This window comes from Hippocampus comes, unplaced genomic scaffold (assembly GCF_001891065.2).
Source record: "Hippocampus comes isolate QL1 unplaced genomic scaffold, H_comes_QL1_v1.1 scaffold1, whole genome shotgun sequence".
Taxonomy (NCBI): domain Eukaryota; kingdom Metazoa; phylum Chordata; class Actinopteri; order Syngnathiformes; family Syngnathidae; genus Hippocampus; species Hippocampus comes.
Window position 1 is genome coordinate 857,681 of NW_017805010.1, and position 12,198 is coordinate 869,878.

The window sequence follows — 12,198 nt, forward strand, 5'->3', positions numbered from 1 at the left end:
TCACCAATTAACCGTCAGATACAATGGTACGCTCCAATTTGTTTTGTCAGTACAATTTGAGAAGTCGTGATGCACAGGCGAGACATGCTGGGTTGGCCGACACATTTCGTTCATCTATCAGTCAATTTTCTACGCTGCCTGTCCTCATTAGCATCGTGGATGAACTGGAACCTATTCACCTATCCCAGCTGACGTTGGGCGAGAGGCGGGAAACAGCCTGGACTGATGGCATTTCTTTCATGAAAACTATACTCTGTATTTCGAACCCGGCTGATTGACTACGATGAATCCCATAGTTACATTTCTTTCGCAGCGAGGCCCGCGGTGTCAACTTGAGTGGAAGTAACCAAATATGGTTCCCACAGACGTCACTTGAGTTTGAAAGCGAGACAATAAGAATGCATTCAGCTTTGCATGACAGACACATTTTGTTGTTTCAAATGCACAACTCAATTAAGTGGGTTTTTAAACATGGTGTTTTTTCATCAACTAATGAATGATGGGAATTTATTTGCCTGTAGACTCAACAAGTAAAAGAAAAGAAAAAGTGTTTCAGCTTTTATATCGTAACACACTTAATTGTGTGTTGAATACGTTTCCAGTTAATTTATGGCTGGAAACAGTTTCTAAAAGAGTGAGCACAAAGCTTATGAGGGAAATAAATACACAAAGACAAAAAAAAAACCAAAACAACTTGTGAACCAGTATTGTTGGTCAAACACTTTCAAAACTGGGAGAACTGCCATGGCCAATGACGTCATTTTTGTCAAAAACGTTCGATCACAAGACGTGCTTTATTTTACATAATGTACATTGGATCACCGGCGACTCGTTCCCCATACGAACCGACTTTTCCGACACAAAACATACAAAAAAACAAAACAAAACAAAACATGCTCGTTCTGTACACAGTCCACAGACAGTCCGCTTGTGGGTCTTCTTCAAAATCCATCCGTGTTGGTTTGAATTGTGCCCAAAGTCTTTTTGTGACACAACTTGATTTAGTGTGCAAGCTAAAACTGAAAAGACACTTGCCAATATGTGATAAATACTCTCATGGATCCCTACGTGGTTAGCAACAAGAATTTACAACCCAGATTGCGTTCACTTGAATTAGTGTGACAGCCTCTTATGGGGAGCACCAAACTCCCTAAAAATGAATCAAAAGTGGAGATACATACAGTAAAACCTCCAAAGTACGACAATGCAAAATTTAACCAACCAAGTAAGACTCATTTTTGAGTTTCTTAAGGATTACACAATTGTTTTGCTTTTCCTTTGTCATTTTGTGACCACCACAGAAGGGTACCGGTGATGTAAAAAATAAAATAAAATCTCTGTCCCGGTTGCTGAGTTCCCCGTTTACAGCGAACTTGATACTACAGAAGAATGAAATGTACACCAGTGAGTTGCTTTATTATCAAGTGACTCGCCTCCGAAGCACATCGAGAAATCTCGCTCTGTCCGTACGTCATCTAAATGACTGTTTTGACATTCTCTTCTTATTTTATACACTTCAAGTTAACACCTCGTGGTTTTTTTTGTTACCAAACCTGTTTCTGCGTTTCATTTTTTTTAGGAGCTCTAAAGTTAAAACATACCTCAGAACTGTAGGGGGAGCCCTTGAGCAAGAAAGTGCTTACCGATAATTGTGTCTTATGGTGGCTGTCAAACAATCGCTCTCCTGCATACTGTCACTATTTCTTCACTCAACTCAGTTTCTTCGTGCCATTTCCTTTTAATTACAACATCTTAAATGACAGGACCCAGATGTGCTTTGACCTTTCGGCAGAGCCAACCTTTCGATGTACATTTTTTTTTTCGATGAATAGTAGCTCCTTTGCAGTCATTATAATGTGAAGCTATGTGTTCTTTTTTATTTGAGTCCACTAAAGTAAAAGCAAAAATTAAAAAAAAAATCACATTTCCGTCAATATTTACCTTTTGGATCTGCAATATATGATGAAAAAAAAAATCAACCAACCACATGTGCTCAGCTCGATTTGAAAAGACTTCGAGAAAAGCTGGAAGAAGCAGCTGGTGCTCACTGTGAATATTTTAACATAGCATTGTATGCTACAGTGCATACACTACTCACAAAAAGTTTGGCATATTCAAGTTTCAAGTAAAATTTCAGGATGGACCGAAACAACACAATACAACTTTTATATGAATTTAATTTGACCGTCTCTGAACTTTTGAAAGCACATGTCCAACTGTTCATTGTTAAACACTTTCTGTACAACTTGCTGTGTTCTCGAACAAACAAAATTCACAATGGGTGTTTGATTCATGAACGGAGCGAGACATTTTCAAGGTCATCCATTTCAGAGCCTTTCTGTGGCTCCTCTATGTCTCTCTGTATCTCTGTCTGTAGGCACTCTCATCCGTGGATCTGTTTGAAGCCTCGCCATTGATGGCGAGGAACTGTTGGTCGATTGTTACAATTGATCTTGGTCTCATGATGGCAGAAGACAAAGTCAGAACGAGTTCTCGGAAATATTAAAATGCATTTTAGCGTCATCCTGAATTTTCACCTGAAACTTGAACATCCCTATTTTTTTTTTTTTTGTGCATTTGATCATGCTAAAAACTGTGTCCATGATAATTGTCTGTGACGTAAACAAGCGTGGAAAGTTGCGTGCGTAGCTCGGAACATGCAAAAGCACAAAAAAGGATCATCGAGGGGCAAACTTATTTTACATGTGTCATATTTACTTTGTGAACAAGACTCCTCTTCAGTCAAAGTGTACGCAGGTGATCCTTCAGTCTGCTTTGCCACCTAAAATATTCCATCTGATGACTTCTTTAGTTCCAAAACATTCACTGTGTGAATGCTTGTCACTAAAATGCCTTTTTTTAACATGGCAAGTGCATGCAAATGTCTTTGTCCATGTACAGAGTGGCGAGAGAATTCATGATTGACGTGTTAGTCATGTTTCTCAATATCGTTGCCCGCTGAAAAACGTACATGTCAATTTTTTCTCTTTTTTAAAATGTTAACATAAAGGAGCTGTCCGCGTTTCGGACATCCCATTAGGGTTATTTATTTGATTTTTTTTTTTTTAATGACAAAAATGGACATTCGTGTTTTTCACAGGACAGCAACGACATGCTTAGTTTATTGTTATTGTATGAAGAAAAAAAAAACATTTGATTTGCAACGCCCATGCTTAAAGAAATGCTTTCAATGTCTGATTCGGGTTCTAAAACAGACATCATTGAAGTATGCAGCATAATAGGTGTAACTTAACGGTCTACCAGAAAGACTTTTGCTCCAATGAAGAAGTTTCGATGAAACAGGCATTGTGTTGGAGACCCAAAAAGCTCAGGACAACCAACTTCTGTTGGGATAAATTAAAACCTTCATCATCAAGATGTTGATGTGAACATATGAAAGATTTCTTGCTCCTCGGTATGCAACTGTACCCTTACAGTGCATGCTTCGTTTGATTCATGGATCCCTGCCTGTTTCTGGTACCGTATGACATTCCTTTACTTGTTTTATACCTACAATGAAGTGAGTCATGAATTTTTGGCCCACCCTGAACAAGATGTGTGCGTGTGTGTGTGTGTGTGTGTGGACATGCATGCATGTGAAGGCCTTTGCTGTGCGACACATTCAAGCGCTCCTCGGCGCTCTTTGCTGCGGTTTGCTCCTGCTCTTCCGACCCGCTACCCTCCCTCCTCCTCCTCCTCCTCCGCCTTCTCCACCTCCTCCCCCCCTTCCTCCCCCGTGGTTGTGTTTTTCCCCCCTTGCCTTCTCCTTAACAGCCACCACCACCGCGTCGCTGTGTCGGCGGCGGTTGCGCGGCGGGCGATACCCGAGAGCGAGGCAGTGCTGGCCCAGGTTCCTCGGGTGAACCAGCGTCATGGCGTCGCCGTACCAAGGCTGATGCGAGGAGGCGGACCAGGTCGTTATCAGTCGCTCGGCCGAGGGGCTCCAGATCGCCAGGTGGACGGTGACGGCGGTCCAGTGGTAGCCGTGCTCCTCCACTTGGCAATGGTAGACGCCGCTGTGAGACAGCTCGGCCCGACGGATGAGGACGCCTCGCTCGATCACCACCACCTGCTCGCCTGACCTCACCTGCAGCGAACATTTGGTCCGGCGAAGAGTTGGCCAAAGTCACATGGCACTGGACTGCCACCATTGTTAGCTAGAAACGAGCTACGAGGGAGGTAGCTCGACTGTTATGCTAGCAAAACAAAAGCTTTGCTAATGTTGTGAAAGTGACAAGCAAAAACTATTAAGTTAGCTAACACACACATGCAAAGATGCAGCTCACTTGTACCGTGTGTGTGTTTTAGACCAGATGGCGATTTTTTTGAATCGCAGAAGGCTTGTACAACATCAGCCACAACTCATTCTTGTAGCCAACAACAAACTATTCTCTTAAATAAGGCCATATATGGGGAATATCTTGCTTCTCTAAATCTCTAGCTGTCATCATTAGTGCTCCTTGGTTCACATTCTTCCATGCGGATGTTTTTTTTTTTTAAGGGTTGTACTGAGCAGAGCCGCTATTCTACTTCGCAAGATGTTCTATTTGCGGTTTTATGATCATCATCACACTTTTTCCTTCTTACGTGTGTTACCACTTTTGACTCCCAAGTGGTATTTTTCCTCAAAATGCTGTTTGAAGTCCAATCTGGACTGATGTGTTATGATTTTGACTTTCGCTCTATTTTTTTTTTTAAGTTTAACTGAACATGTGTACCTGGTTTAGTTCAGGGCTGTTCTCTCCGGCTTGCTTGTACCAAGTGACGGCAGCGTGCCTGGATCGTGGGAGACATTCTAAGTAGGTGCTGTTGCCCTCGGCAACCATCATCAACCTCTGCTCGGCCTCCACCTGCAGCCCGGCTGGCAGCGAGCAAAGAAGAGATGGAAAAACATTAGAGTGAGTCCCATGTCAAACATTTGCAAGGAGATCCAGAGCGAAGTGCAGCTTTCGTAATTGCACCAAAATGGTGTCTACGTCGGCCCATGCCTGCCGCCTCCAAGCAATTTCGCGGAATTCTCTCATTTTAGCAGAGGTGGGCATTTACACCTGTCGTCCGTAACTAACAAGCTCCTGTTTTGGCAGATGGACCGACAACTGACGGTAACTTTGAAACTGCGACGAAAGAAGCGCCAACGGAAGTGATTTTTGGTCATTAAGTGGCCCACCACGAACCCAAAAAACAAAGAGCAGTTTGGGGACAAGAAACAGGGGGAGGAGCAGTAATAGTCGAAGAATTATATTTTCGGTGTAAAATGGTCCAAACTGTTTCTTAATTGTGTGCTGTTACCCTTGTAAACAGTTTTTTTTTTCACTGACGGTCTTAAATTAGCGGCATGCGAAATGGAATTTAGCGATGAAGGAAGCGCGTTAAAAACATCGATGATGAACGAATGGACTGGGCCAGCCGGATAAAAATGGCGGAGTGATCATGACGGCCTTCTAGTTCCGCCGCTGACAAATGACGGAAGTTCACTGACGTGCCCACCGCTGCATTTTAGTGCTATATTGTTATGTGACACACTGTCCATTAAAAAAAAAAAAACACGGGCAAAAATAGAGCATTACCTCCTTGTCTGACACATTGAGTTAATGGATCCTCGTCCTCGCCCAGGTGTCGAGCATTCCGCCTACAGAAAACAAAATATCACATTCCAGTCTTACTGGACATTTCCAACAGGATGACAAATCGCTTCTGGAAATGTGCTCACAGCATTGGAGCAACAAAACGTCTGTCGCGCTACCATGTCCAAAGTGAGTCGTCCACATACACACTCTTACATGATGGTAGCCTAGAAGTTAACAAATTATTTCAAGGAAATCTGTCCCCCCCCCCACCCCCCTCTCATTTCCATGTGTTTTTCATGAGTGGGGAAATTCTGTAATCAGCTTCCAGATTGTTCATGATGTATGGGAGCCGTGTGCTCCAGGGGTTCCCATGCAGAGCCACAGGACATCATCTAAAGTGGTGTGAAAATGTAGAATTTGACAACAGAACAGAAAGGCTCCCTTTGCCGGAAATTGCAACTTCCATCCATCATCCATCGTCTACCGCTATCTTGTTCTCTGAGCTGGAATTTGTGCTTATGAAAGGGTACGCATTGGATGAGGTGCCACTCAACCAGAGGGAAGATTTCAACAAATAACCACCCAAGCTGATGGGCATGTGAGAGTCTTCTGTTAACTGAATATGCATGTTTTTCGGAGCATGCTTGGGCGCAAGTATGCGAATAACACGCAAACTCCAAACGGAAGGGCATGAGTCGAGATTTGAATCCTTTTGACTGCGTTGCAGATGAACTTCAACTTAAAAATATTTCCAATTATTTTTCCACGTCATGAAAAATGCAGGGCGGCCCGGCGGCCCGACTGGTTAGCGTGTCGGCCTCACAGTGCACAGGTGCAGGGTTCGATTCTGGCTCCAGTGTGGAGCTTGCATGTGCTCTCCGTGCCTGTGTGGGTTTTCTCCGGGTACTCTGCTCTCCTCCCACATTCCCAAAACATGCATGGCAGGCTGGTTGAACACTCTACTGTACATTGTCCCTAGGTGTGAGTATGAGCGTGGCTGGGTTGTTTGTCTATGTGTGCCCTGCGATTGGCTGGCAACCAGTTCAGGTTGCCCCCCGCCCACTACCCGAAGACAGCTGTGATAGGCTCCAGCACACCCCGCGGCCCTTGTGAGGATAAGCGGACCAGAAAATGGATGGATGAATGAAAAACGCAGCTTAGATATATTTTCTGTCTGTTACTCGGTGGATGAATAATTTATATGATGTAAATATTGGCCTTCTCCACTTTTAAATGAGGCATTACTTTTATTGGTGGTTCAATTAAAAAAAAAATCAGGATGGGAATCACTGGTGTGTTCTAGGAAATTTCATTGTTTTCCTCAAGGCCTGACTTGATTGGAGCACATAAACTGTGTGACCGTCACACTAGATGAGGCTAGGGGAACACAGAGGGGCATGGGGGGCTGGGGGGGGGGCGGTTCAATCATGCAATTGCAAAAAGGCATCATAAAGGGAGCATGAATAAATAAGATTGCGGCACGGGGGCAGGGGGGGGGTCCTCATCATTTGCCTGGCATATTTTTACAGCCCTCTTTATTAGATTGGGAGTTGGCGAAGAACAAGGACAGTTAAAACGGGGGCAGACAGAGGCTGAGTTGGTGGGGGTTCTGTGGTGGTGGAAAATGTTCACCAGAGAGATCTGAGTTCAATCGTAATCTAAACCAGGCTTCAAAAAGGCAGGGCTGGATTACACAAGTCAAGCCTCATGTGTTTCGCCTTTGCTTCTCAAACTTAAGACCACCAATGACAAATTCTCTGTGCTGTGACCTCCAACACATTGGCAATAGGGCTCGTACCTGCGCACGGTGGGCATGTAAGGGCTGCAGGCGTGTCCGTCCCATGTGCAATACGGATCTCTGGCCAGGCAACACTCAGCGCAGGCTTCACCGTAGAGCTCACACTGGTACAGGCCCAGCTGGGAGACCCCTTCCCTGGAGCCCACAAACAACCACTGCTGCATGAAGGGGAGAAGGAAACGTCACGATGCGGCCTAATAGCAGCAAACACGGGCCAATTTAATCATGGACATTTCTGTGTGTGTGTGCGTGTGTGTGTGTGTGTGTGTGTGTGCACGATCTCTTTGCGACTGCTGTAACTGGGGTCAGGTAACCATGGCAACTGTAGTTGTGGGTGCAGAGATGGGGTAGGCGTGTCATAGTTCGCCTGCCTCATTGGTTGAGTGAGAAAAGTATGCTTTGTCAGTTTTTGTCTCATCTGTTACCTTCTTCCTAGAGAGCGCCATGGCAGTCACTGGTGATTTGTGCTGTGAGGAGAACACACAAAACAATGACAATCACTCGAGAGAAACTCAAAAGACGGCACCGCTGCGCTTCTGCATGGTGATTTAATTCACGCCGTACTGAATACACTTATTCCCAAGGGTTACAGTACATGTACCACAAAAACTATTGGAGCCAGGCATGTACTCTGATTTGACCATAATATATTCATGCATGATGGGAGAAAAATGCAAAGGCTTATTTCATTCCCTGATAAAGTTTGTCTGATGGTTAACACACAGGCAGAAAAAAAAAGAAGTGACAATTGGAAAAAAAAATCAAATCTTGGCATGGCTAGTGAACAAAAGCCTGCAGGCCTTCTTGACAAAATAGTATCTTTTAATTGGCTCAGTACTCAAGGATGGAATGGGACAAAAAGGCACTAATTACAAGACAACACGGACAAGCAGTTCAAATAACTCAAACAAAGACAAAAGTGATGCTGTGCACTACCTGGAAAACCTCCAGCTGCTCCAACGTGACCTCCTGACTTGGACCGTGTTCTCTGGGCAGGTGGATGGCCTTCAGCACCAGGCCAGAGTCTGCCACAAAATACATCACATTTTAACCCTTTCGGGGACAGCGGTTACTACAGTGGACGGCTTATCTATCATGTTATCAGTTTATAGGGTGCATGAAAGGGTTAAACATGACAAAACGCGGCCCCTGGAAAGGAAAACACAAATATATTTAAAGAACCGCGCTGAGTGTACCTGTGCCGATGAAGAGGACATCGTAGGTGCTGTCCACGGCTTCTACTCTGTCCACCAGCAGTTTGCTAAACTTGTAGTGAACACCCACTCTGACAAGGAGGGGGCGCTCTCCCAAGGGCAACACAATTTCCTACACAGGCGCAGAAATTTTTGTTCAACTTCAGCACGGTATCTAATGAATGCTTCGTCAGCTCCCTCATGGGCTATTTAAACCAAGACACAGTTAGTCTGATGAAATAAAACATGAGTTGAACCTCCAGCAGCGGGTGAGTCCTGCTGAAGAAGATGACATCATCAGGATATTCCCTCGTGGAGCTGTAGCTTCCATATGTGCTGCTGGGACACTGCGATTGGTAAAAAACAACAACAAAAAAAAAAAAAACCAAGGTCAGAGAGTCACTTTTAGGACTTCCACTCTACCTGTTACATGTCACTGGAATCACCCACCATGGAAGTAATTATTTTGTTGACGTGTGTTTCAAGCCTTATGGGTGTGTCTGTCAAATTGTGCTGAACCAAGATTCTCCCCCATGTTTTGGCCTTTTTTTTCTTACTCCGGAATATTAGATGTTATTTGTATTTATATTTCTCTTGTGCAAAGTGGAGGTTATATATAGATCGACTTAACAACAAAGAAGAACTTTAACGTGTTTTTTTTTTTTTTTTGGTCTCTCGCACAAAGGATTTGATTAAATTAAATTGAGAGCGCCACTTCTGCGGTGGGTGTGCAATTACAGTATATTCTTGTACAGCAACAGAAAAAGCGTGTTGCCCAGGTCACACACGCCCTCCAGGGTGGCCCTCCACGCTATTTGATAAGGGCTGGATTAAATACAAATAAACACATTTATTCTACTACATACAAAATATATACAGTAAACACAATGAATGCCCAAATCTTCTGGACTTAAGACTTGGTGTCAAACTCAAGGCCCGGGGGCCAAATCTGGCCCACCACATCCTTAGATGTGGCCCGCGAAAGCAGGTCAAACATGTCAACTTCAATGATGCTTGCTAAAATCTCTACCCAAACGAAAAATTGTCATATGTAATAAAAAAGAGACATATTGTAAGCATTTTCTTGTAACCAAACCCGTCATTCCAGTAACTTCAACTATGGTTGAATAAAACGTTGTTATTGACTTTTTTTTAATTTGGTTTCAGTCATAACGGCTCTCCAAGGGAAATGGTAAATAAAATGTGGCCCACGACAAAAATGAGTTTGACCCCGCTGACTTAAGATGTCAAGTAGGCACAAGTACGGCTTGAATGGCCTCGTGCAAGTACATGCTCAGAAACAAATTGTGATCATACTCCATGTACTCGTAGATGAGTATCATAATCGGTATATTTTCAATATTCTGCTTTGCTTGTTAGGAGAATGATACCGCAATAACTTGTTGGGCACTTTGCAATTAAACACTCGGCTCTGGTCAGCTCTACGAGCCGAGTCGGTCTTAACGCTTAAAAAAAGAAGTACCACAGGAAGCAGAGAAAACCACACTGTCATTAGTTAGAAAGAGACTCTGACATTTAGAGAAAACTGTATAAATTTGAAGTGCGTGTCTTTGTCTCCTCCCACATTTGCTTACCCTAACATTTCTCAGTGAATAATCCATACATCTCATCAACAAGCTAGAGGCATGTTCTTTGAGAATGAACATTTTGGTACGGATGATACAGCCTTGTTGGAGGAAGGAATTCCACTTTGTGGCACTATAAATTATGGCGAACATCAGGACTGAGGTTTGAGTATGAACTTACAGTTCCAGGACGTGGGTAGGGCACCTTGCCAGTAAACTCTGCCCATTTATACTGCGGCCCTTCTTTGTGCAGAAAGTTTCCTTTAAAAGCCCGAACCACATCCTCCATTCGGTAAACACACACGGCTGAGCCATTCAGGATATCGCTGATAACAAAGACAGAAAGAGAGATCACAGGGGAAAGAACAGTCAGTTGATAGTTGTTTTTTTTTTTGCAGTCTGCATGAAAGAAAACAACTCAGAGAAGATTGGACAGTTTAAAAAAAAAAATCAAAACAAAAACAGGCCTTCACGGTATGAAGTAAATGTGGAGCTGTGTGAGTCATTTTTTTCCAGCAACCACTCACAGAATGCGCACCAAAGTCCATCTTGAAAAAATGTTCTACTTTCTGCACATCAATCGCCATCGCAATTGCACTGCTATTAGAGGTGTAGCAAACATTTTTGAGGGCCTTTGAAGTTGGAAAATGTATACGAGCAGTGAATTCATTTCAATAACAACAAAAATCACGTAAAATCAAACTGAACAATTTAACTGTGGAAGGAAAATAATATGTAACATGTTCAATAAGGCCCCAAAAAGAACGACAGTACTTGATTTGCACGTGTGCGGTCATGAGTGTGTTATCAAGCCCTTTCCATTCCCCTCATGCAACGACCTTGATGAAGCGATGCAGTTTCACCCCTCCCTGGATTTCTGTCAGTTGCCGCTGAGCTTCCACAGACTTTTTTTCTCAAAACCCCGAAGCGGACCGACTCCCACCACCCGACAGTGTCACCTGTCTTCACACTCGAGCTGCTACTGATTATTCCAACAACGTGTGAGAGAGAAAACTGGGAAAGGATTCAAGGTCCCCCGAGGTGACAGTGATGTGTAACTTCACTTCCAGGCAATGTGGTAAATTTGTTAAACAAAGACATGGTCAGAGGCGACACGAGTCATGTCAATAAATGTACCGTGCTTTCCGGATTATAAATCGCTCCGGAGTATAAATCGCACCAACCATAAAATGCAAAATAAAGATGGAAATAAAGAACATAACAATAAATCGCATTGGAGTATAAATCGCATTTTGGGGGGAAATTTATTTCATAAAACCCAACACCAAGAACAGACATGTCATCTTGAAAAGTAAATAAAAATAAAAATAAAAGATAGAACAACGCGCTGAATAAGTGTACGATATGCGAACGTTGCATGACGTGTCAACGATAAACTGAGAACGTGCCTGGTATGCTCACGTAACATATTAAGAGTTATTCAGATAACTATAGCATAAATAACATGCTAACAATGAAGTCTTCATCCTCGGTGTCATTTTAAAATACAATTTCGTCGCATGAATGTGTTCAATTCCGGAGGTAGAGCACCTCCTCTTCTACGTCGCTAATGTCAGACTCATCGTCCATTTATCAACACAGGCAGAGAGCGCCCTCTTGCGGTTTAATGTGAAAATAACATGTGAAATGACACAGTGATAGTGTGTTAATAGTTTCACACATAAATCACTCCAGAGTATAAATCGCCAAAACTATGAAAAAAAAACTGCGACTTTATAATCTGTAAAATACGGTAGTTGCTAAACACCAAATGTTACAAGCCATTTAAAAAAAAACAAAAAAAAAAACGTAATTTTTGTGTGTTTTTGCAAACACTGTAAGTAACTATGAAGAGTCTGAGTATGAGTGAACACAACATGAAGGTTTCTTGGCTGGTCCATTGAGATTTTAGACCACCAAAGTAGGATATGTGGTCTCGCCATTGTGCTCCCCAGTCTGCATTAGTAAGGGGAGATTCTTTTGAATCATACCCTTGACCCCACTTCCAAGTGCACTTTAAATTGAAACATTTCTTTTGATTCTTCTTCGGTGCG

General features: G+C 43.1%; 1 protein-coding gene across 3 annotated transcripts in view; it reads right to left on the bottom strand.

The window, feature by feature from the left end:
- Window positions 1-458: 458 nt before the first annotated feature.
- sema3h (sema domain, immunoglobulin domain (Ig), short basic domain, secreted, (semaphorin) 3H) overlaps window positions 459-12,198 on the bottom strand; it is a 62,366-nt gene continuing 50,626 nt past the window's right edge. For 2 of the 3 annotated variants that reach the window (XM_019863045.1, XM_019863043.1), the window contains exons 10-18: window positions 10,326-10,470; window positions 8,816-8,905; window positions 8,562-8,691; window positions 8,302-8,390; window positions 7,791-7,832; window positions 7,366-7,523; window positions 5,568-5,629; window positions 4,719-4,861; window positions 459-4,087 (exon numbers count right to left, since the gene is read on the bottom strand). In XM_019863045.1, the coding sequence (XP_019718604.1) occupies window positions 3,623-4,087; window positions 4,719-4,861; window positions 5,568-5,629; window positions 7,366-7,523; window positions 7,791-7,832; window positions 8,302-8,390; window positions 8,562-8,691; window positions 8,816-8,905; window positions 10,326-10,470 (1,324 nt within the window). In that variant the 3' untranslated portion in view covers window positions 459-3,622. The remainder of the gene's footprint in view (window positions 4,088-4,718; window positions 4,862-5,567; window positions 5,630-7,365; window positions 7,524-7,790; window positions 7,833-8,301; window positions 8,391-8,561; window positions 8,692-8,815; window positions 8,906-10,325; window positions 10,471-12,198) is intronic. The other variant, XM_019863044.1, reaches the window with a different exon arrangement.